This window comes from Gavia stellata, chromosome 2 (assembly GCF_030936135.1).
Source record: "Gavia stellata isolate bGavSte3 chromosome 2, bGavSte3.hap2, whole genome shotgun sequence".
Lineage (NCBI taxonomy): Eukaryota > Metazoa > Chordata > Aves > Gaviiformes > Gaviidae > Gavia > Gavia stellata.
In genome coordinates, this window is record NC_082595.1 from 16236468 (window position 1) to 16261685 (window position 25218).

Here is a 25218-nt window from a genome sequence, read left to right on the forward strand (position 1 = left end):
GCTAGAGTGATACTGGTTCTCCACATTTATGAGATGCCAATAAAACAGAAGTTATTCTCTTTCATCTTGCAGCTTACTGTTCACCAAAGTAAAACTGGAATGGATACATAAAGGACCTGAAGAGGCTCTGGTGACATGCAGACATATGTTGCGGGTGTGGCAGATGGTATATAATGTTTTACAGCACAGGTAAGCTTTCTCCACTGTCTAACAAGTTCAGGTTTCATAATGGAGATGCAGTTATTTTCTTCAATTGTCTAGATACTTAAATTATTTTGCAAAAAGGGTAATAAACAGTACTGTTTAAAAAGAAACATAACTAATATGTCTAGTTGTGATTAAAAAAAAAAAAACAAGATATTAATAGCCATGATTTAAAAAACCCAACAAAACAAAACCTCAAGATTTTAAGATTGAAGAAGCAGTTTGAACGAAGAGTTTCTGATCTGAATGTCTAAACATCTCTATCTGTATTCAGATGTCCAGAATGGAAGGCAGATTTTTTTTTTTTCCAATAGTCTGAACATCCATCAGCTATTGTTCACAGTCTGCAGTAGTTGACACCACCCAGGAATGTGTAGCGGTGACACAGTCCTGAACTGAGTAAGCCAAGGAAAGGCACATGGCCAAGACTCTATCATATGCTGTGGTTGCATGTGGTAGCATAGCCTGGTACTAACTGGGCAAGGAAAGGAGTGAAGGATGTAGCATCTTTCTCACTTCTCTTGTCCTGGTAAGTCTGCATGTAAACAGTGCTAGGTTCCCTGTTTGTTCCCTGCCTCTTGTTTGCTTCCCCTCTGAAAGGAAAATACTAGAAAGTGTGAAAGTTACCAGGTTGGGTTTTCTTCCTTCCCACACCCTTTGGATATTGTCCCAGTCACGCTACCACTGTACAACTGTCTTGGGAATGTTATCCCAAGACTGTACTTATCTCTCACCTGTATGTCCATAGAGGTTGTGTTTGATGGGAGGGACAGCATGCTTGATGGCAACAGTCACGACAGTAGACTGGTGAAGCTTGTAATGTTCCCCAATTTCTGTATGCATTTACATAAGCTTTATAAACACCAGAAGTATGTGTACAGAATGATGCATGTCTATATACAAGTTGTCCTTGAGGGATTATTAGAATTCCTTGTTGGTTTAGCTAATGAGCAGCAGACCAAACACAAAAATCAAGATATTTACATAGCAGCAGAGAAATATTCTCTTACAGGCTGGAGTCATTGATTTCCTTAAGCCTTAGCCTCTTTAGCTAAGGATTCAATCATGTACCTCTCACATGAATAATCTTTACACCCATGAGTAGTCATCATGAAGCTGATCAAATCCATGCTGAACAATTAGGACTAAGATTTACTCTTGTAAGGGGGGGCTGCAAGCAAGCCTGAGACTGAAGAGAGTACGTTGGAAAACAGACAAATAAATTTGGACTGCATTCGGATCCCAAGCTGTGCTTTGGCTGTTATACTTAAAAACCCAAGATGCGATAGCTTTAGAGGCTTTTGATAAGCTTTAGCCATAGAAGCCTAAACAAAACAAATTGCTTTGCTTTTGCTCTTAGGAACTCTAATGTGTATTTCACTGCTATTCCCAGTGGGACTTTTTGGTTTTCTCAAAAAATACTTCATAAAGCATTTTGTATTGGGAAGTACTGCTTGAAAGGTAACAAGAATGAACTTGGCACCTGCAGTTTTAGACTGGATTCAGTGACCCAGGAAGCCCCTTGTATTAAGCAAATTGCAGCAGTATCAGCTAACAAATATGTAAAATATTCCAGGTCGGGCTTGCAAAGGAACTTAAGGGGAATTCTTACCAGTGAGACTTGGACACAGACATTTTTTAGGGCCCTTTGGAAAAGAGAAGCCTGTATTTACATGAAGTTGAGAGCTGTTGCACCCAATACTCTTTACTAGTTCAATCAGTAGCTAATCACCCACACAATTAAATTGCACTTCAGTTACATTTGGTTGCATTTGTCTGGCCTAAGTTTCCCGGCTTTGCAGTCTTACTATGACTCTGCTAGACTGAAGAGCCTTTCAGGGCCCAATATTTTCTCCCCAGGCAGCTATTTGTGTGCCATGCTCAAGTTCCCTCTTGTCTTCTCTCTGATAAACTGGTGCCTCTGTCTCTCACAATCAAGTGTTCCCTTCAGCAATTTTTGTGAGCATTTTATCCACTGTCTCAACTACCTTTTAAAAATAGGGGCAGTGGAGTGGCAACACGTCCCACTGTCAGCCTTTTCAGTGTCATATGCAGAAGGCAAATCATCTGGCTACTGTCCCTTCTGTGGCGCATGGAAAAGCTCTCTTGGCTGAAGGCCTTCTACTGCAGCTTTGAAGGAGCAGTTCATTTTCAGCCCTTCTCCAGCATAACAAAGAAAGCCGTTGGGAGTGGCTGTTTTTCACAGTGCAGTCCACTTTGTTTTCAGGCTGGGATTTCAGTCTGTTTTCCCAGTTAAAAGCCGTGCTGTTGACTGTACTGAGGTGCATTTTGTATAACTGAGGCCACCTCGTCAAGCCTTCTCTGAATGCTGCTCTCCTGTGGTCAGTTTTTACTGTGGCCAAACTTATGCCATCCACCAATCTCCTCATCTGTCCTATCTGTTGGAGTATAGTGTATAAGCTAGCATTCAGCCGTGTGCCTGAACAGTGGTGATGGCTGCTGCTTCAAAGCAGTGCTCGCCTCACAGGAGTCATATTTGGAAGTGCAGCTGCCGTGTTCCTGCATGCACAACGCACCCGCAGGACAGAAATGCCCGTGCGGTTCCACCAGCAGCCCCCAGGCAGGGTAATGGCACTTGGGCTAATCCTGGCTAGGCAAGGCAGAGGCACAGGACAGAGAATTTAATTTTCCCTTGTATCGGTCACCACATGATAGTCTCAAATGAGATGTCAATGTGGAAACCAGTATGGAAGACAGGGAGGCCCAGTCAAGGCTGGAGATTTGTGCAGTCAAATGCCCAAGAATTCAGGGTGCATTAACAGAAACCATAATGTTTGATCCCAAAGCCCAAGTAAAAGGTTGATTAGCTATTGTAAATATGATTACCGCTATGATGAAGAACAGTGGGTGGCTTTCAGTCCTAGATTGTTAGCTGGGAAGGACAAGACTTGGTTTATCTTTTGCTATTGTTTTCTGTGATAACAGAATAATCATGTGTAAAACCAAATAGCAGTCCCAAGCTAATTCTTCTGCTAGATCAATGCAAATTCAAGGGAATCCTGTGCAATCCCTACCAAATGACTGATCAGACTGGAAGATGAGGCATCCACAGCAATCGTGACTCTGTGACAGCTTGTTTACTGGGAGGAATATTGTCCAAAGGCTAAGCTGCAGGCTTGGAAGTGTGCCAGAAAAAGTAGCCAGAGCAGTCACTTTTCCTTTTGATGTTTTGTCCCTTAATGGATGATGAGAGGAGATATCATCACCATCTGATCCTGAGGGGATGGCAGACTATGTGGTGATAGGAAGGCTCAGGAGATCTGTGTTAAGTGATTTTTGCTAGGCACGTGGTTTTATTTTTTTTTCTTTTTTGGAGTTTCCCTTTGGAAGACCTCTTCTGTGAGGACAGAAGTTTAATAGAAGAGCAGGCCAGATAGTCTTCCTTTTGTAAAGCGGTGCTATGTGATAGCTTTTATCTTCCTCCTCTGTTTGAACAGAACAAAGGTGGAAGAGGAGGAAATAATCACTTTGAAATGAAGAAATTAGCACCTGGGTGGAAGGTGGTAATTGGTCTGTTTCAAAAAGATCAGCACAGCAGACCTGTGAACAAATTCTTCTGCAGACAAGCCCAAGGGATGGTGGTTCTTCCTGGGTGTGGGGTTGCTGGTTGGCCTCCTCTGGTCTGGCTTCTAGCTGACAACATGTTGCAAAGACCCCAATAGCCAAATAAACTGATAGTGGCATATACTCTGGAGCCCTTGCTGGACACTGTGTCTCTGAGCTTCCTGTCCATTGACAGGGTGCAGGTGTTAAAACAACACATTCAAGAAGCCGATTGCCTGCAACTGGAAAGCTTGAGTTTCCGGTTCCAGTGGTAGCTAGATGAGACTTTTGCGTGCTTTGAGGGGAATGTTGTTTCTCCGCTGAAAGGTGGCCAGGTAACACAGTTTTGTTTCTTTACAGTGGCTCTGAGAAAGGAAGTAGTGTGACCGAAACGCCGATGATCAAAAAGCATAATGGACTGCATCTCACACTCCCAGATGCTCATGATACTGATTCTGGTGAGGAAACAAGATTTGTGCTTTCCCATCCTAAATACATACTTTTGTGAGAGACGGATGTTTTCTATTCTTGTGGGGGATCTCTGGGCTGGGGGTCAGGAGGTCCGGATCTGTCTCCAGGGCCATCTCTGCTGCAGAGTGTGTCACTGTGGTTCCTCAGCTTCCCCATGCATAAAACAAAGATACGGGTTCCTGCTTTTTTTTACAAAGCTCTCTGAGACGAGCATGAAAGGTATTAGATGGGAGTTCACTGTACTTCTGCAAGAACTGCAAGAACTATATAATTCAGTCCTTTTTTGCCTTCCCCCCCCCCCTTAATACTTTTTAGATGTCCTGATCAAGCCAGGTATTATTGTGATTTTGGAAAGCTGAGTGAGAGTGTCAATTTCTATTAGAGGATGATTTGGTTTGGGATTTGTACATAAACCTTGTGATGCTTTTTTATATGGTAAATACACATTCACAGTAACAGATATAGTCAGATGGAAATAACTGAGATATCAAAACTAAACTTGGCAGGAAGGGGAAAGGAGGCTTTCAGGGAGTACTCCTGACTTGTGATTTTATCATAAATCTCGTGATATTTGGTGCTTCCTTTAAAACCCTAACTCAAAATCAGATGATTATGTGAGAAACTTGCCTTTAAATTTGGGGGTATTTTTAGGGAAGCAACTTTCTACCCTTGTGGATGTAGAGAAACACTTGCAAAAAAATGAACCTCACAGACTCAGAAATTGGACAAGAAGAATATTAAAGCTTACTGATAAAAAAAATAACACTTAAACAAGTCTCATGCTTTGGGGCTAAGGAATTAGGGTTTGTCTGAGTCTTAATCTTGAACATTTGGAATTGGTAAAACTGAATTCACATGCACAGCACATACAGCTGAGATGAAGTTAAGTACATGACTTGTATTAAATTATGTGTGTTTAACCCCCATTTACACTCACCAATGGATAAAAAGCATTGCAAGTTTAGGTCTTGAGCATACAAACATTCAAGCATCAAAATATTATTCAGCATGTCTGCTCTTTTGTTTGCAGTGTTGAACCCTTAGGGTCTATATTTATGACATTGTAATCTTACTGATTCTATATACGCATTTATGTAATTTTTAATCTCTTGATTCCATTTCCCTTTTATTACCCTTTGCTGAGATGAGTCTCTGTATTCTGTATAGGTCCTTTTTCTCATTGTTTATACGACAGTGTTCTATAGTCTTCGGCTTAATTAAAGAGAACAAGCCAAATTCAGCACAGATAGATGAAGAGGATATACTAAATGAATATGTGCTGTTTGGCATATTAAAAATTATCTGGAAAAGGGTATGGATATGACATGAAAGTTTCCTGGTAATACAAAATCATTTAGGATAGTCATCAGTTTGATAATTGTGAAGATTTGTGAAATATCCCCTATCATCCCTGGTGCTGGGCAGTAAAATGGACTTTCAGTTTCAGTGAATATATGAAAATAGCTTGGAAAACACTGTAAGTAGTTTGCAGAATCCATCAGCCACTAGGCATTACTAGGAAAGCACTAAACCCCCAAAAATATGTTATTTGCCATGGTACTTTCGTTATCCATCCAATTCCCACTCTGCTGCTGAAATAGTGAGTGGCTTATGGTGCCTAGACTGTGGGGCTGAGCCTGGACAGATCCCTGCCCTGATCCCTGCCCTTTCAATTCTGCCTGGTGGTTAACAGTATGTTAAGGGCATTCTGGGTGTGGATCCCATGCTCTTCTGGAGACCCCTTGCCTTGCTTTGTAATTGTCTGGAGAAAGGAGTGTGGCCAGGTTTGGGCTACACCCACTTCATAGCATGGTTTGAGATTTTGAGACCAAATTGTCACCAGCAGAGCCTGTAATATTTTGATGTCCTGGGGTGCCACCCTTCTAAGACCTCACACCTGCCTCCTGCTTGCTCCTCTGCTGTAGACCTGCAGCATCTCCTCCGGAGTCACAGCAAAGCTCATATTTGGTCTCTTCAAAAAGCACCTGGATTGGGTATCTGTCCCAGCCTGCTCTTAGCCCAGTTCTAGCAGACAGCGTCCAATGGAGCAGCTGTAGTTCAACAGAAAATGCTGTTTGCCATGGTACTGCCTGACAGAAGGAACAAATTAATGTAAAGTACAAGCTTTAAAGCAGCTTTTCACGCACATAAAGTGTTTTGCACTGAATGCAGTTTAGTTTTAGCAAAGAAATGTATTCCTCCTCCACTTCAAGAATCTAGGTTTCCATGCTAACATGGTTGCACCCACGATGGTCATAAGGATGAGGCTCATACTGAAATTATACCATTCGCCTTAGTGCAGGACTGGTGCTGGCTATTTTCATCAAGGATCTGTGGATCGCTGCTCTGCAGGCTCTAGGTGCTGCTGTTCTCCATCTGCAGAAAGGTGTCAGCTGGGTCTATTGTCCCGGTTGCGAGCCTCTTTGAAGACAGTAGGAGGTGAGATTGGAGAGTACAGCTCTAGCTGCTCCCACCCTTGTGCCTCCCCAGAGCTGCAGCTGTGGCTGGCTGCATTGAAGGAGGGAGGAGGTCTGATTTTTTTGCATCATTCTGGAACAGGCTCTGGTTTGCATCGTGAAAACCCCTGGGAGCATACGGCAGTATCGCTGTAATGCACAGGCGCTCTGTGATCTCTGGACTCATCACTGAAGGGGGGATTACTGTGGCCGGGTTTGACACTGGCCTCTCCCTCAGTTAGACCACAATGAGATTATTTGCTGTGCCAGAATTTTAGGTTTGCTGCCAGGAAGATTAATTCCTCTTTATTTTCTTCATCTTCTCCTAACTGAAGCAGTGTTCCTAACTAAATTCACTGATATCAGTCAGCTGCCTTGCTGTTTCATTCTTTTTCTGATTTAGTCTTATCTTATAATGCTCTTGCCTGAAGTGATTTAGGCTAGGGAATTCTGTGTTTCTTATAAGCCTAGTAAATCTACTGAGGTACATTTCTATTTTGATAGTAGTATTTTCATAGATGCGAAATATTAAACTTGGTCCTTCTTGGTCTTATAACAACTCTAGAACAGTACTTTAAAATTATTTAGGTATGTTTTGTATGGCTTATATGCAGAGCTCATCATGACAAAATCAATTTTGTTATTTTTATGATTTCTTTCCAAAATGTGTGGAGGGCTTTATTGTAAAATGTGAAGTTTATATTCTCTCTAGTGGAGCTGTTAAAAAGAGAAAGAGACTGCACTAAAATAACAAACTGATGTGATATCTTCTTATGCCAACATTTGCACATATTTTGAGGCATGACATTAAAGTTCTGTGAGACAGGTTTTGTGGGTTTTTTTTAGCATATAACGATCTACGTTTCTTTAGGAAGAGATATTTTACAATGAGACATTCAGAGACTTTTTTTTAATGTCACTTGAAGTTTTTGCAGCTCCACCCCCCCCACCACCACCACCCTGGGGTCAGAGTGATACCAGTGTGATATATGCCTACCTCCTCTCTCAGGAGATGTTGTGTGTTAGAGGTACACTCTTTTCTGGCTCCAGTAGCCTTCAGCCAGCCCCAGGGTCACCACACTGCTCACCTGAGGTTCAGAGCTGTGGCTGAGGCCCTTTCAGTCCAGAAGGGCCAGGCTGGCAAAGACCTTCTCTTATAGAGCTTATTTGGGCAGACAAGCTTTAAGGAGCGTTCCTGTGAGCGGTCCAGCAGAGATGGGTAAGAACAGGAGTCACAAACGTGCAGGTGTGGGCTGGGGTGGAGAAAGCCTTTTCATCTGGCACGTGTGTGTCTAGAACAAGGAGCGTATCTGTGTCTGAGGCCCAGGCAGGAATGGGAAGGGATCGGCTGGTTTCTGCCTAGTGTGGTTTGCTTCCTTGTGTAGGCTGAAATAAAAGAGAAAATAAACATCAAAGGACTGGAATGCCAAAGGCTGTTGAATGCAAAGAGCCTCCACCATAAATTGCGAAGTAACGTGGGTTCCCTTTTGATGGCTGTGCAGGTTGAAACCCACAGCACTGGGCAGGATCAGTCTCAAATCACAGGCGTTCCCCTCTTGGCAGCTATCCAGCTAATGAAGAGGAGGAGTGGCTAACTCTTCTTCCTTCGAGTGCAACTAGCTCATAGCGATATTCATGGAAAGCCTGCTTTGTGAGGGAAGGATGCTTTAGTAGATCCTAAGTGGCTGTTCAACCTCACAGCAGCATATGAACCTCTCCAAAACGCACAGAGGTGCCTTACAGTGACATGGTCTCCTTGGATTGACTTGCAAGGAAAAGAGGATTTTCCTGAGCTCTGTGAGAATGTGAATAAAACACCAGCCCATCTGCCCACCTAATGCAATCAGACCAGCATTACATATGGGTGCTTGCAAGTAACACAGCTCCAGAAAGCCTCTCTGAAAGAGGGCAGTCTTGGCAGAGAAATGTAATACTGAAAGTTGCTTTCAAAGTATACTAACATGGTCAGTGTTAATATAAGAATCTGGTTAGGCTGACTGCAAAATCCCCAAAGCCCATGTAATTTTTTCCAAGTTTGCCAATCTAGAAGGCAAGAGGTCTGCCCTAACTTCAGAGTGCTCCTAATAACATCACTAGCTGTTCACGTGGCCATTTTCTTGTTGCCTCCGCACTGCAAAGAAGCTGTCCGTGTTTTGGATGGCTGGGGGTGAGTGCCTGGTAGATTTCCCTGTGTTCAACAACCCTTGTCTGACTTGAATTCCTGGGAGTTACGGTGAAATTTCGCCCAGGTGGAGGACGGGACTGGGGGAGAGGAGCGTGAGTGGGCAGGGCAGAGGGAGGTATACTGTGCAGTGAAACAGGCTGAAGATGGATCTGTTAAATAAACTGTTAAATATAATAAATTCTCCATGCAAAGCAGAATGGCTTTTACCGTACCATTAAAGCTGTAATTGCTACATTACTGCACTGTCATCTCTTGGAACATTAGATCAGGAATGTCTTTGAAAATATGTAGGAATTTAAGAAATGCGTCTAGGAAGAACACATTTGCATTTTCCAAGGGAACCGTGGGAGGCGCCTGCGCTGCAGGGCTGTTTTGAAGTTCTCCGGCTTAAAATGAATGGCATTAGTTAGCGGTGAGATAATGGGACAAATATTTCCCATAGTGGTTTTAGGCTTCGAGTTGCACTTGTGGCCTCTCCCTAGCCATGACACTCTCAGAGGCAGGCAGCACTGCCTCGGGTGAGGTAAAAGCTGCGGGCTGTATCCTGCCCCATGCCACACAGGTGCCAAAGGAGCGTGGGGTGGTAATGTGCCTCCCCTCGTGCCTGGCAGAAGGCTGGGTCCCAGCTCAGCGTTCTGAGGAGCACCAGCCAGGGGATCATGGCCAGGGGACCACACTGCTCTGCCTGCCAGCACCCTGGCCCAGGGTGATGGTCTGCTGGCAAGGAGGTGTGGTTTGGCAACCCTCTCTTGAGCACGCTCCAGCTGGAAAAGCATACTGTCCGTCTCAGAGAGACCACTTAATGCATATGCCCCGCGACAGGTTTTTTGCCTTTCTGTCCCTTGCCTCGCTCAGAGCCATCCCGGCTTCTCTGAGAGCCTGTTCCTAGGCTCTGCTGCTCCCTCAGGGTGGCTGCAGTGAGAGAAAGTGGGATTTTAACTCTGGGATCTTGTGGTCTACAAGGTCAGCCTGTAAGGATAGATTGAAGAGTAATACTAATCAGCACAAGTGCTTCAGTCACAGCAGCTCTCCAGAGAAAGAGCTTATCAACCTTAAAGTCACATTAAACCTATGTATATTAAAATATTTATTTCCCAAATGTTTACAAAGCCAACTCTGAAATCTCATGTGGTAGCTTCTTTTTTTGTTACCATCCTCTTGGTACCCCTCTGAGAGGTTGGCTCCTCAGTATAATCCCACTTGCTGTACTGGAAAACATGGTCTCTGCCCATGTATTCTTCCTGGGAGTAGCTTTTGATGTGATGTTTCATCCCAGAGATGTGGGTGCCAAATACTTTATTCTTGCGTAAATGTTACAGCACATACTAAAGGTTAATATAGTCAAAGCACTGAGCTCTCTGCTCCCCAAGGTTAAATGAAAAACCGCGCTGCCCTAAACCGGTAGAACAATATTGATGTCACTTGAAATGTGTGTGCTGTGTGAATGGTGCCAAGCTACTCTGTAATGCTGTACTAAGATTCTACATGAGTGGGCCACATTTTGTAATTGTATGGTGACAGTGTGCCTATAAAATGGGTTACTAATAGTTATTTGTGGGAAATACTTGATGGTGGAGTTCTGCTTTCCAAATATGGTTGCTTCCTTGATGAATGCTAAGCAGACCTTTATAAAATTATTGTCTGTCTCTTAATTTGCTTATTTGAGCTGCAGCCCTTGGGTAATTTAGTGGGTTGTTTTCAGTAAATTAACCTTTTATAAAACATGGTTCTCCACTTGGTCACGCCAGAATTCAGTGGAGTTCTTACTATTGATGCAGTGAGTGGAGAATCAGACCTGCTACGTTAATGAGTCAAAGAAATATCCCAAAGAAGTATAAAAAGCATTATTGTTCTTGGTTTTTTGGTCCATAGGGTCACAGCGAGCCTCTTCCCTTGCTGCATCAAGACTAGAACAGGCCATGTCTGAAATAACTATGCAGAGCAGCACAATGAAGCAAGGACCTATGCAGCTGTGGACAGCTCTTGAACAAATTTGGCTACAAGCTGGTAAGTCCTACCACCTGGATGGAGTTCCTTTTTCCCTCCAGTGGAGAGTGAGATGACATAAGTATTAACGGAGTAGTTGAAATCAGTAGTTGAAAATCACCTTATTCCAGCAGAAAATCTGCCTGTCTATCCCAGCCAGTTTTTTGAAATACCACTTATCTGATTCAATATAAGAAAAAAAAAAAAAACTGGACTAGTGCAATTTTTCAGCTCACCTCTATTTTTCCATAACACACAGAAAACTTCAGTCATCACTAAAATATGCTTTTGAAAGAAGAGGGTAGGTTACCCTCTTGTTACTACCATTAACAAATGGTAGTTGGTAGGGACAATTATTTTCATTCTCCTTTTCCTACGGCTTCTCTGTAATAAGAAAACCATGTACTAAATGTTATTTAGACTGGGAACTTTCCAATATTTGCTGAGGTTTAAGTGAAAATTATTAAAAAGAGCAAGTCCCCTGTTCATTTTATCCTTGACTGTTTGAATCTCCCAAGGACTTGTAGGTTGCATGTCAGTTTGAGACACTCATGCAGAGATGCTACAACAGAGCACATAAAGGGAAAAGAGAACAGTGAGAAGGAACTCTACCCAGAGGCAATCTCCAGACTCATGAAAGGGTTTTATGTAGGACACTTGGTGAGGAATGAGTTGCACAGCACATTCTACCATTTGCATTCTAGCATTTCAGGACTGACAGAGTTCTGACCCCGCAATTTTGCTCTTAAGAGACACAGCTTTTCTTCCACAACTGGGCCCACAGCTGTGCACCTGAAATTACATTTCAGTGCTGTGATTGCTTCTTAGATGTCTCTGCTACTATTTGCAACGAAAAAAAAAAAGCAGAGCCCACTGGAACCTTGCTGATAATTTGCTATTCTGTGTGCAGGAGAACCTTTCAAATTCTCATTTAGCTAATCTGTACAATTGACAACTCTCACATAAAACCTGGCAGTCTCGCCCTACTTCTCAGCAAAGATTTTTATAGCTGTTTTTGTGGGCCATTTTCTACCAATCAGACTTCAGTTCTGGTACAAAATATGTGACATTCTTTTTGTTACAATTTGACTACCTATTAAAGAACAAAAGAAGTTACCTTATGAAATGCATCATCCTTTAAGGTAATCACACGTGTTCACTTAATGGCTTGTGTGTATGTAAATTTCAATGATGTGCTGTGGACTTCAAAATCACTAGCAAGATTTTGCTTTATTCAGTTTATGCTCCTGATTTAAGGCTGCAGAGGAGGCTGGTGGGGAGCAAAAAAACACAGAGTTTATTGTGATGAGAAGTCAGGTGTCTGTTGTCCATCATCCTGCAGATAGCTCTAGCCAGTTTACATTTTTGCTGCTATGTGAAAAGACAAAAGCAATAAAGACCTAGTGCTTGCTGTGACCTAGCTGTGAATTGCTGCGGTTACCTTTCAGTGTAAATTGAGCGCCTTTCTCAAAGGTGTTAATTAATTCTTTGAGATAGAATTTATTTTTATAAGCTGTAACTTTTCTGTCCTATTCTATCATTTTTTAAATCTTTGTTTTGTTTCATGCTTACTTTTAACTGGACTTGAATCAGGATTGATATTCTGAAAATACATACTGTGACTGCTTTGTAATTTCATTTCTGAAGTCAGTTATTGTTATGGATGCAGTTTAATGAGCTCTTGGTGAGGTACTGCCCATTCTCTTCTCACGGTAGTGTGGCAGTCACTGCATTCTGGTATCCTGAGGGATGAGGAGAGATGCAGGTATTTTGGGGTAGTCTTTACTCTCTGCAGAGGACACAGTGCCTGAATAATTAGAGGACTTCTTTGAAGTGGGTCGGATCTTAGACTGGGCTTAGTGAGTGGAATAGTCCAAAAGGGTGTCACTGACCCTCTGTACTAGAATCTTTCCCATCTGGAAGGAGAGGAAGGGAGGAACAGGTATACTTGTAAGAAGTTCATTTACTTCCAAAATAGAGATATTTCATAAACAACAAATTAAACAGAAATGCATGGTTAAAAACAGTTGAGGTAGTCACATGCTTTTGCGTTACAGCTCACCCAAAAATTAACAGCTGTGGAAAGCGATGGGTATTAGCATAACATTCTAATGCCTGCATCCGGAGTCCCTTTATATTCATGATAGAGCCGCTCCAGTATGCTGTAGATTTCTATCAGGTTTAGCTCGGACTTATCGTTTTTCAGTCAATGACTCACCTTGTGACTCTAGGCAAGTTGCCTAACTTTTTCATACCTCAGTGTCCTATCTCTAAAGGGAAAAAATGGTAATCTACCTTTGGGAAATGACTCGTGTATTGTTGTTTTTGTTGTCGTTAACACTTTAACCTTTTTAGCGTGGATCATAAATCTTGAGATAAAATTATTACAATTTCCTAACCTCCTACTACAGTAAATTTATAACAAAGCATCCGTCCTTTTCAGACATTAAGAGGACACAGCTGGCCACGTCTCTGTGTGTGGGTATGGATTTAGAGCACCAGGCTGCAATCGTGTCTGGGTTCCATTACAGCCGTTACAGTTCCCGTGTCTCTTTATATCCCAAGGCATGAAGACTAATGGTACTAACTGACTGATTAGATTGGAAAGAGGCATACAAAAACAGCTATCCCACAGCCATGTGAGGCTGTTCTTACAGCCCTCCGGCAGCCAGGCCAGGCCACAAAGCCAGCACATATGCTTGCAAGGGGACTGTTAGTGGGTGGTAGCTGTCAGATGCTGCCTGTGTAGGGGAATTGTTAGCATATCACCTTCCACCTGCAGCTGCAGTAGGAGTTCCTGCCTTGTGCAGAAGCATCCTCAGTCCCTTGGAGCTGGGGAGCCCTTGTTGCACACCTAACGAGTCTCACAATTAGTGCATGAGAACACGTGCATTCTTTTAACAGTGGCTGAAGGCAGGCAAGGCTGTGAACCCTGTGCAAATAGTTAAGCTCTTTTGTCCTGTGATAAGGACACTTACCTCACGCATAAGAGGGCATAGACTTAGTGCTTTTGTCTGTAACTTTTCTGGGTTTATGATCAGCACAGTTATGTAGGGAAGATAATAAAGCAGCAGCTTTGGAAGTGAAGCTGCTAAGTCCAAATGCGCTGCACTATAATGGATGCTGCACCTTGGCTTTCCCTGCAGCAGTGCCTAGTGAACTTTGGCAAACGATTTTTTTGTAGCTTACTGTAAGCAGCCAAAGAGCTACTTGATGGATCTGGGCTCTCCAGAAAGGGTCCTTTTCTTCTCTTTCGCACATCCAAATAAAACTGCGAATTCTCACTGTTAATCTTATGTCCAGCTTTCTCTTCTAGGACCAGCTGGGAGTACAGTCATCTGCAGCAGGGAACTTAGCACATTTCTTCAGTGGGCTTCCGTATGTTCCCCTTTTCCCTGCAGGTAGTCACAGTTAGCATTGGAAGAGTACAAGGTCTGCTGTCCCCAAAGACTAGAGTGGTTGTCCACTCCCTGCGGCAGGTGTGCTTAGAGGAATACTAATAGGCATACTCTGTTTTCAAGTGTTCTGCAGCAAAGACTGTGATTAACACAGCTTGTCTGGTCCCTTTTAGCAATAACCTCCCAGTCCTCTTGAAATGTAATGGCTTCTTAAAAGGAGGGAGTTGTCTCATTAGGCTTTAACGTTAATAAGCCTCAATGTTATTCTTGGCCCCAAGTCCAAGAAACAGGTCATTTCAAGTACTCCTCAGGAAGGGTGCTATAATGCGCATGCTGCTGTGGTGCAGCTCCAGGAGAGGTGGTCTTTATGTGATCCATGTGCCCATTTTTCCTCTTTTTTCTACTTTTCATGACTGAGAGCTTGGATTTCACTCTGAAAGGAGAGAAGGAACTTCTGCGGCATTGGTAAAGCTTGTTAACTCCTTCCACCTCTTGTTGCAGGAAGAGCTGCAAGAGGAATCCTAGAGATTACTGGTGATAATACTGCTTGTGTTACTAAGAGAAATGTCTGACCTAGGAACTATTTCTACCCCTTATTTCCTTTTTAAAATCATGCCAGTACTCCTTACTGTTCAGAAAACACAATAATGCTGTTTGGCTAAGAAAAATGTACTTGAAATGGTTCAAATTTATGACCAAAATTTACCTTCATTTGACATTTTTAGAAGATCACTTTTGACCCAGAGAGCAAAGCATGTCAGTACTGAAAAGAAATAGTTTTGATAGTTTTAATCTCTTTGCGTAACTGGAGTGATTTCTTTTCTGAAGTATGTGTGATTATATTTCCAGGCAGTAATAACCGCATGCTTTATTTATACGGAGAATTTTAGAATACTGCAAGGCAGTTTTGATAAGAGTTCTAATACTCCAGCTCCTGTTGCTATATTATTTTAAGCTTTACTTTTAACTACAATGTCCACTTTGTTTGTCTTTACTAGTACTTTATATCTGACAATTTAGCTTGTTGACTAACCCAATACTTTACCAAATATGGCCACTCACAGCAAAGTAGGTCTGGTAATTTGATCTAAGATTGGCTAAATGCCTGCTAAGCACAGTCTGCGAACCTCACCAGGTAGACCTAAGGCTAATTTAAAGGAGCATTTAGAGAAAAATGGCTAGGATAACTATTCTGTGTACTCACAGTGGGGCTGGAGCGGACTAACTGCTGTCTCAGTAACGTGCTAAAGTTTACCCTAGGAAAAAAATATTATAATGAACATGCCACGAACAAGAAATGTAAAGAGAGCCAGCATAGCAGAGAACAGTGAGCTAATGGAAAAACATCTGCTCCCCGAGTTATGTACAGCAGGAACTTTCTTTTTTCCCCCTTCACAAAACACTTGCGATTTATTTATTTTATTCCGTATGGGCCAATTCCTGGGAAAAAACTCTGTTAGAGGAGATGGGCTTTGTTCCACGCGAACGTGTTGCCGGGGCCAGTGGGCTGGAATCTTCAACCCCGGCTGGCCCGCGGCCACACAGCCGCACAGTGGGCGCCCTGGCAGCAGCCAAGGGCACAGCCGGGCCCTCCCCTGCTGCCCCTCGCCTCACCCAGCACAGCTTGTATTTGCACAGCTTGCGCAGGGGTATTTAAATGCTCTTCCTTCCCGAAGCTTTTAGCGATCCTAAGCCCCCTCAAGTTACTAGCTCTGTTATTAAAGGTGTTTACCAGGTTTGGGAGACATCTTCAGTGACATTGCCAGACTAGCTGGGATCAGATACTGCCCCATGATGCAGCACCGGTTGTTGAAGCAATTCTAATATTTTTCTTTCTTTTTTGTTTTTAAAAAAAAAAGTGCTTTCAAATTTTAGAATTTCAAATTTAGAACTTCCGCATTTACTGCTTGAGTTCTTGAGGTCCATGAGTGCTGCTGATTTTTTGAGGCTCTTCACAGTGACGCAAAGCAGTATGAAAAACTGGAGCCTGGTGAGGGAGAGCAGGAGGGAGACATTTATTACACAGCTGTTACTGAGGAGAGTAAAGGTGTACTGCAGAGATGTCTCCCCTAGAGTGTTTACTTACTAGGAGGGATTAGGAACACTTCACACTGGAGATAGAAATGGTAAAGTGATCTGGTTGTGGTTCCCTTTGAAATGTTACTAGTAAAGTTAAGAAGCCAGAAGTGGTTCTGCTAAGCCTGCTGGTTTAGCAAGCTCTGTCCTAGGCTTTTCTGGTGCAGGCTAAGGATCACCAAACTCCTCATTTCTCTTCATCTGAATGTCCTCAGGGGGATACTAGGTTTTGATTTACACTCTCCAGCTTGGTTTGTTTTATTTTCCATCAACAGTGAATTTAAAAAGTCAAAAGGAGTCTTGCCTTATATCAGTACTGGGCATTTTGGATTGCTTCCCCCATTCCTGAGGCTTCTGGTATTTCTCATTGCTGGAGCAGTACGTGAAACTTCGTGGACTGATAATCTGTTGGCATGAGCGGTCTTCAAAGAGCACATGCTACTTCTCAAAATCTGGGACATGCAAACATACACATGTGTGAACACTCGCTTCTGAAGGATACAGGCAGCAGCTAGCAATGGTCTTTGTTAAGCAGTCTGTAGATCCTTTGTCGAGAGATGGAGAAAAACCTGTTGCACTGCCAGTGGTACCCAGAGAATGACAGAGGATACCATTTCTTCAGCTGCTCAGTAACTTTTGGGCACATGATAAAGTGTACACAGTCATGAAGAAGGAAGCAGGACATTTATTCATACCAGAGAGAGAAAATAGGAATTTATACTTGACTGGGCTGGAATATGAAGACTTAGAAGTCCTTTCTTTGACTGTAGCCAGTAACACGTGTTTTGTGAGAGGGTACAAGAAAAGGTGCCCTTCCAACAGAAGCATTTTTATGTCACCCTTATCAGTGGTGGCCTTACTGCCTAGAAGATGGTGGCTTGCTTCTCCCAGCTGGGAAAGAGCTGTTTCCTCACCAGTGAGCAGGGCCCCACTTCACATAAAGGAACCAGCTGTCTTGTAGTATTTCAAGCAATGTTTTGACTATGCCATTTAGTATAGAAGGTAGCTTGTGGTAGTTCTGCGTTTCTTCCAGAAATTTTCACTCTAATGCTGCATTCGTGTGAGACCTGAAGCTTGGAAATTTAAAGCGGGTCCCTGGACTCCAGTTAACTACCAGTTTGCATGCAGAGACAGCCTTTGAGGATGCAAATCTGTTGCCTCATTCAAAAGAGCAAGTGTCTGAGCTCAGGTGGATGGGAACACGTGGCAGTTTCTGTTCGCCTTCATTTCTGTATCAAAGCTTTGCATCAAATGAAATTATTGCAGTAAGGATACAGCTTGAGGAATCTTCCATCTAATCTGCCTGCGAATTGTCAAGCTACTGCGTGCAGGGTGGTGTCATAATATAGAACAATGACTAAATGTCACCTGCCAAAAGGAAAAGGCAGTGGGGGGGAGGGGGGAACCCTTTGTCACGGTAATAGCTCTGTATTCACTGCTGAAGGCAGAGCTGTCTCAGAGGAGTGGGTCCTTCCAGCTGGCTAAGGGCTGCTGCAGTAACAAGCATTAATAGCTCCTGAAGGCAGATGACGTGGAACAGAAATCACCTCCCTGCACATCCTGGCAGGTGCTGTCACCTTCTTAAAGTGTGAAGGACTGCTCCCCACTGTACCATCCTGCTGGTCATCTGGCTGCATTGCGCTGGCTCTGTTGCTATGCAGTAGCGGTTTTGGGGTGGACGAGAGTAGACAAGTGCTTTAGATCCAATGGGCACACACAACCGAGTGATGTGGAGCAGTCTGCTTGTGGGAGTTAAGTGCTGCGCCTTGGATAACACCAAACGTGATTCATAAGGAATGAAATTTTAATTCTTGGGTTGTTCACATCACAGAAATACATTTCAAATCGGTTTGATTTTTTGGCTAGAATTACAGTTGTTGCTGCTTCTGTGGTGACAAGCACAATCACTCTTGACACTGCTTTGAAACACTTAGGAAGCGGGAAATAAAGTCAGTGTTCAAGGTGATGGCAGGCAACTGTTCCTCAGACTAGCACTGTGATGCAAACATGACTAGATTACACTGTTGTTACTCCTCTGATGGACTCCCTAACAGAGGTCTGTCAAATAATTTATCTTGGGGAGGATAAAAGGAGCCTGACTGCAGAAAAACTGGCTTTGTCAGTGTTCTGGGAAGTGCTCTCAGTCTGTGTTTGTTACTGGTCTTTGGAGAGTGAGTAGATGATATGCTGCTGGCAATTCTCACTTCACAGTCTTCATCGTAGATGAGCTTAAATGCTAGCAGAAGCAGCTGGAAGAGCTAGAAGCTCATATTAGGAGCTAATGGTAATCTGAGTGGAGATGCATGCTGCTCTCAGAGACTGGGCCCAGCATTAAGACTGGTGTATCAGTGGAAGTCTAGTTGCAAGTCAAGACAAAGGAGGCCATAGCCACAAGATGAGACAGCAGTTGTTTGGAAGAACAGCGGAGTAGGCTGGATATCACTGCAAGAGAGCACAGGTGGGAAGCATAAGGTGGATACGAGAAAGAAATGAATCATGCTAGGCTGGACCTTGGAGTCAGCTGGATAGCTGCTCGTGGTCTCAGTGGGTGCAAGCTCAGCTTCTATTAGTGAACGAAAGGAGACAGTGCACGATTCATCCTGTCTTTGCCCATCCATCCAGTGCACTGTCTCAGCCCATGCCTATAGATAATAATGCTGAAATATTTCCTAATCCCTCATTCGCACTCAGAGTTTCTAGCACTACTCCAGAGATGCTAATAGAGGAGGCGGTACAGTCAGGATGATCATCTCTCTTTGCTCAGTAGCATTCAGAAAGCCTTTGGTGGTACTTAGTTCAAAACAGAATGTAAATTTGTTTACATTTTTATGAAGATGGTGTTAAGTGAGAGAGAGCAAGGAAGCTTGCAAGCATGGCCTTTGGATTCAAAGCTGCAAAGAACATCAGTACCAAGAACAATGTAGTTGGAGGTTCATAAATGGAATCACGGATCTTCTCTACCTGAGTCAGCCTGAGGAGATACCCTCTTCTTTGGAGTGCAATCGAGTGCCATGTCTCTATAACAGAACTTCTTCGTGAGGGCTGCTAATTTGGTTAAATGTTTATTTACAGCATGATTAGTTGATATGAGGAGATACACTTGATAATCCAGTGGACAGGAAGCGGCTAACCCAGGTAATGCAAAGGCAGGTGTTTCAGTACTTTCAGTACCATTGAAGAGGCAGGAGTATTACCGTGATAAATTTAATGAGTCCTTGGTTTTCGGGTTTGATTTCTGCCTCTAGCTGTGTTGTTACTCCATGTTGCGTAAGCATATCTTGTTAATCTGTAAATAAAGTGAGTATGTAATAGAAGGGAAAAATGAGTTTACAGAAAACACATTTTAATGCAGGCCTAAACGATTTCCCTTAATGTCTATTTTTAGCTGGGTGGGTGCACTCCTTTCCTTTCGTAACCCAAAGGCACCTCTCTCATTCTTTTTTTTATGCAAATTAGACCTCCCACACCATAAAATCATTTTTTATTGACTATTGAGCCTGCAAAGAAATGGACTGAACTTTAATATGCTACATTACCATACCGTAAAATACAATTTGTAGATCTTATTTAGATTCTGTGTTGCTGCACTTCCTCTAAATAATTGTTATTACTGAAGAAGATTTACAGGCACTGTTGAAAGAAAGAATAAGTACCCTCCATTTTGTATGCATTGCAACACCGGCTGTGCGTGATTTCACATCTAAACCCCCTTGCTCCCAATTCTTTTCTGAAATGAAAGAAGTCACATTATGCTATTAGTTGCTAATAGAGCTTTTAATATGGCAGTATCCAGAACTTCTGCTGACTTCCAACAGTGCCAGGATTTCACCCGTTCTTTTGTGCTGCTAAGTTTGTGCTAACTTTGCAGATGAAGGGTTTATCTTCAGGCTGTGAATCGTCACTTTGCACATCCCCATCCTCATTATTGCCACATGCACGGCATCAGCTGCTATGCAGCACTTGGCAGGAAAATGCTCTGTTCCTTGGGATGTGCAAGTAAAATACTGTCCTCCCACAAACTTTTGAATAAGGCTGCGCACATATTCAGCTTGACAAGGTACATGGCCTTGCTTTCTGTTATTACAGATAGCTGCAGCCTCTTGGAGCCAAGGGAAGGGATGCATGCTGAGATTTTATAATGATTAACCAGAGAGAAATGTATATGAGTCACTCTTAAAGAGTATCGCTCCTACCAAGGAACTAATGTTTTGCTCATGTTGACAGCCTTAGAGAATGACATTCATCTGTAGCACAGCCTAGGGATGGCTAAGAAATATTTGAGCATTTTCTTGATGATGTCTCACTCTTCTTTTAGAAGGACCACTTCAGAAGTGGAAGGGCGTTCAGCCATGCTGTCATTTCAGTACACGATCGTTTTCAGTGTGCCAGTAGAAGTACTATTTGTGGTCCCAGTCTCATGTCAGATGGGCCAAGGAGGAGCCTTTCCATGGTCAGGCAGGACTGCCTTTGAGATGCTCTCCTGCTCACCTCTACCCAGCAACCTGCATGTTAGCATGCCAAGTCCCCACAGTCATCTGGGTCTCCCAGCGTTTTGAAACTGGCAGAGTTTTAATGCTATTTGAGAGGAATTTTCAGGCAAATTTCCCCCCTCACAGAGACTTCCTGAGAATATTCACGACCTTTAAAAGTCAGGGCATTTAAGGATGTGTCTAATTTCAGAATTATTTATCTAAATCTGGAGCCTGGATTAGTCATTTCGAATTGGATTCTTGAACTGTCAATACTTAATGCATTACCACATCAGTTAAAAAAAAATGAGACTTTGAGCTTTTGTAGTGATAACGTGTAGAACACAAGCAGGCTATGGTCCATAGAGCAATGGCTGCTGTATGAAGAGAGAGAAGTATTTTATATACATATGTGCATACATACATGCATACATACAAATATACATCTAAAAACACAGTTTCCACTTTCAGTTAAAAGTGGCAGTGAGAATTGAGCATCACTTTTGAAGCCTTTTGCAAGGCTTTAATGCATAATAAATCTAGAACTAGAATAGACTGTTTCAGTTGGAAGGGACCTGCAACAATCATCTAGTCCAATGATGATCTAGTCCAAATCCTGAGAAATGTTACAAGTTTAACCATGAGATATGTTATGAAATTTATGTTTAACATGAGAAATTATTTAACAAATTGACAGTCAAGCACATTAGTATGCCTGTTACATTTTTTTTTTCTAAGAAAACCACTAAGATAGTTGCTGATAGTTGAAGAAAGTAAATAACTGAGCAGTCTCTTCCAAGAGCTTTCTTTTGTTTTTCTGTAGAGTATGTACGAGGAAGTAAATGTGTGAATACACAATATAAATAAGTCTCTGTGATAAAAGCCTTTTGATTTTAACAGTCTCTGAAAAGTTGAGACAGCTATCTCATAAGCTAGACAAATAAGCAGAGAGAAACTAATCATCTTTTAAAATGTGGAAATACTCTTTTAAATAAGTTATCTAATGTCCAGCTTAGTCAGATGTATCCTATTACTCTGACATGTTTAAAGTTCTCAGTAGACAGTGATGGCTTATTCTGTTCTTTTTTTCCCCAGATTATTTGGAAATACATATGGCTCCAAGTGTCTACCAGCCCTGCTTCCTTCGGGCTCAGTTCAGCACTGTTTACATTCCTGATTGAGGAATCCTTAAGGCGACCTCTGTCGAGACAACACTTAAAGATGTCCATGAACATCTGCATAGAGCCCTTAGCGTTAAAAAAAGATCCATTCAGTGAAACCACTTGTGATAGTAAGCACTAACCGTAGTATTAAGCACTGTGCAAGATCATGGCCTGATGTTTTAATATGCTTAAGGGAGATGATATGTAATTACGGTGAAAAAAGGTCTCTGACTTACATCACTAATGGTGCGGTGTTTTTTGGGTTTTGTTTTTTTTTCTTTTAGCTGAACTCTTCATGGAACAACAGCATCTCAAAGAAGCAGGCTTTTGTATCCAGGAGGCAGCTAGTCTTTTCCCCACATCTCATGCTGTACTGTACATGCGTGGGAGGCTTGCAGAGATGAAAGGCAATTTGGAGGAGGCTAGGCAATTGTATGATGAAGCGCTCACAGTGAATCCAGCTGGAGTGGAAATTATGCACAGCTTGGTGAGTTTGCAGGGGCTCAGCTCCATTATAGTATTTATGTTCCTGATTAACTGTAATAAGAGGGGAGAGGGCTCATGCTTGCTCTGGATGCCATTGTCTTCCTAATCCCGAGAGCAAGTGATTGTTCCAAGAATAAATTGGGTAGCTTGAACCTCTATTTTAAGACTGGATTGAATGTTTTTAACTAATTAGGATTGTGTCAAAAGTAAATATTTTAATTGACAAAGGCTGATAGTTTTGGAAGTCAACTCACTGCTTTGTCTTTGCTGCTTTTCCTACTAACTGTTATGCACTTTAAATAAGCAGTGCACTGATGTTTGAAAGATCTGAACTAAATAACTATCGAATATAGATACAGACGGGGTTTCTGAACCTTGGACTGGAGTCTTGTGTCTACTCAAATCAAGATAAACTATGAGTTTACGATAAAATTAATCTGTTATTGTCTTAATCTGAGACTTAGCTCCAACCTCGTTTAGGGTCAGTGACTCCACATTTGTGGGTTTTTTTGGTAGCACTCCTATCCAGCAAGTATTTTTTCTGTTGCACCATCCCCAAAACAGACTTATTTACAGACACAGGGCCTAGAGCTTAATGATGATGATAATAATAATAATAAAAATACAGGGAGCTTTGTGGAAGACCAAAACCCACTTCTTTTATGAAATCAGAAGTTAATTGTATTTCATCAATGATGTGTCTTGTTAACTGTAGGCCTTATTAGGTCTCTCTGGGATATTAGAAGTCTTTTTTGACTAATTTAATTTCTACAGGAATTCTATATCCACGTGATCACTTTGTGTCTTTGCTAGCAGCTTTGTATTTCCTGGCATAAATTTGGTCCTGATGAGGTTAGCAGGCAACTCTGAAACTGAAGGGGTATCAGTGCACAAGAAGACAAACGTGCAGTGAAGTTGTAATTTAGAGAAAATAGCAGAACCTACAGGCAAGGGATGAAATATTTGGTAATAATGAATGTTCAGTGCAAAGCCGGCAAATGAATAGCTGGTGCGTATGTCAGGAGAAGGTTACAAAACAGCTATGCACATATTAGGCTTATTTAGGGCAATAATATTACTTTGTTGCTGTGATCCAACCTTTACAAAATCAGTCAGTAAAAACCTGGCAAGATAGAATGACGTTCTTTGCTCAGTTAGTGTCATGATTTCAGACAAGTCACTGATACCAGAGCAGCCATCAAGTCATATGCCAACATGATACTAATAGCTTTCATTTTTGTCTTATTTTATGGGCAAAACCACATACTGTGTCTTCGCATTTCAGTTGCTTGCAATTTTCTGAAACTATAGTCATTTGGAATAAAAATTTCTGAGATGCACATCTGCTCTGGCCCAGTTTACTTTGGAAAATGTCACCAAACATGGCTTAACTGTTTCTGAAAATGAGGCTGAAGAAGAGACCTTAAAGGCTTCTGTGATGTCATCTTTGCTGTGCTTTATTGTGTCCAGGTTTTGTCAGGAATGGGTAGTCCTTGTAACGTATTAATGTGCTTTTTACCATCCCTAAGAAAATCCTTCCTAGGTCATTCGTGTTACAACATTTAAAAAACACAGTTTATACGTGCTTAGTAGATATGTATTTCTGAAACCTGTAAGGAGTCTGTGAATGCTCATTCCCCTCAAATGCCAGTAAGCTCCATCATCTTAGTCAAGGGATGGAAGTAAAATTTGGAAAAGGTGAAAAAGACAGTGAGATGGGGAATTTGGGGGCAGAGACTCAGTCCATAAGCAAGTAGGGAAGAGGAAAGGTAATAACAAAGTGAGAGAAAAAAGAATAGATGGAAAATAAGGTAAGATAGGTAACACTGGATAAGACTGGATAGATGAGTGAGACTGGGTTAAGGAACCAGGCTGAGACACACGGGCTGAGGGGTGGGCATGTTGGAAAGCACAAATTGAAGGGGTTGGTCTTATGAGACAAAAGAGCGTGAACCTGTAAGAATATTTCCACTCCGCAGCCTTCAGTGTCCTTAAAATTCTGAATCTTCCCATCCTGGTGCCAGCAAATACCAGTGAAAATCACTTGCTTAAGCATGTGCCTCATCTCCTTGAGCCTGGCCATGCTGGCAGCCTGTGGTTCACACCTGTTAGCTAATATAGCAAAGGTCTGGACTATCCCTGCTGATATGAATCGTGGCAGTGGTTATAGGATGCCACATAATGGTATTCCTTTGTATGCTTTTCCAAAAGCTAGGAAATTGCACATAACAAATTAGAAGCATCTGATGAGCACTATAGAAAAGCCTGTAAAGAAATTAATCATTCTGTCTTCAGAACAGAGTGGGAATAATGTGCAGTAAACAAGGCTTTTAGGGATATGCATCAAATAAAAAGGGAAAAAATTAAATATTGTATGGCTGCTAGCTAAGTGATTTTGTCCTATGTACTGAATGAGACAGTGCCCCAAGGAGAACTTAAGACTGGGTTTATGCAATTGAGGATATAATGTAACAAATGGTAAATTCTGCATCTCCCTGAGGCCATCAGAAGACGACTGGATGCCTTTCTGAAATGTATGTATTAGCCAAGTACTAGCTGTACTGTTATTAAAAATACAAGTTCTTGAGCACAGTATGTTCAGTCCCCTACCAGAGGGAAATGTATGTCTTGGATTATGCAAGAGGCCAAACTAGATTATCAGCTAGTTCCAAGTGGCTTGAAACTATGCAAGACACACACAGGCAGCTGAAGTTAAATTCACACATGCTGTTTCAGTGCTGGCCTCCCCAAACATCTGAG

The 25218-nt window shown here is 42.2% G+C and overlaps 1 protein-coding gene across 1 annotated transcript in view; it reads left to right on the forward strand.

Annotated features, from left to right (window-relative positions):
* TTC7A (tetratricopeptide repeat domain 7A) overlaps positions 1 to 25218 on the forward strand; it is a 176922-nt gene that overhangs the window by 119723 nt on the left and 31981 nt on the right. The window contains exons 16-19 of the mRNA XM_059827702.1: positions 73 to 189; positions 4129 to 4226; positions 10753 to 10887; positions 22257 to 22459. Coding sequence (XP_059683685.1) covers positions 73 to 189; positions 4129 to 4226; positions 10753 to 10887; positions 22257 to 22459 — 553 coding nt within the window. The remainder of the gene's footprint in view (positions 1 to 72; positions 190 to 4128; positions 4227 to 10752; positions 10888 to 22256; positions 22460 to 25218) is intronic.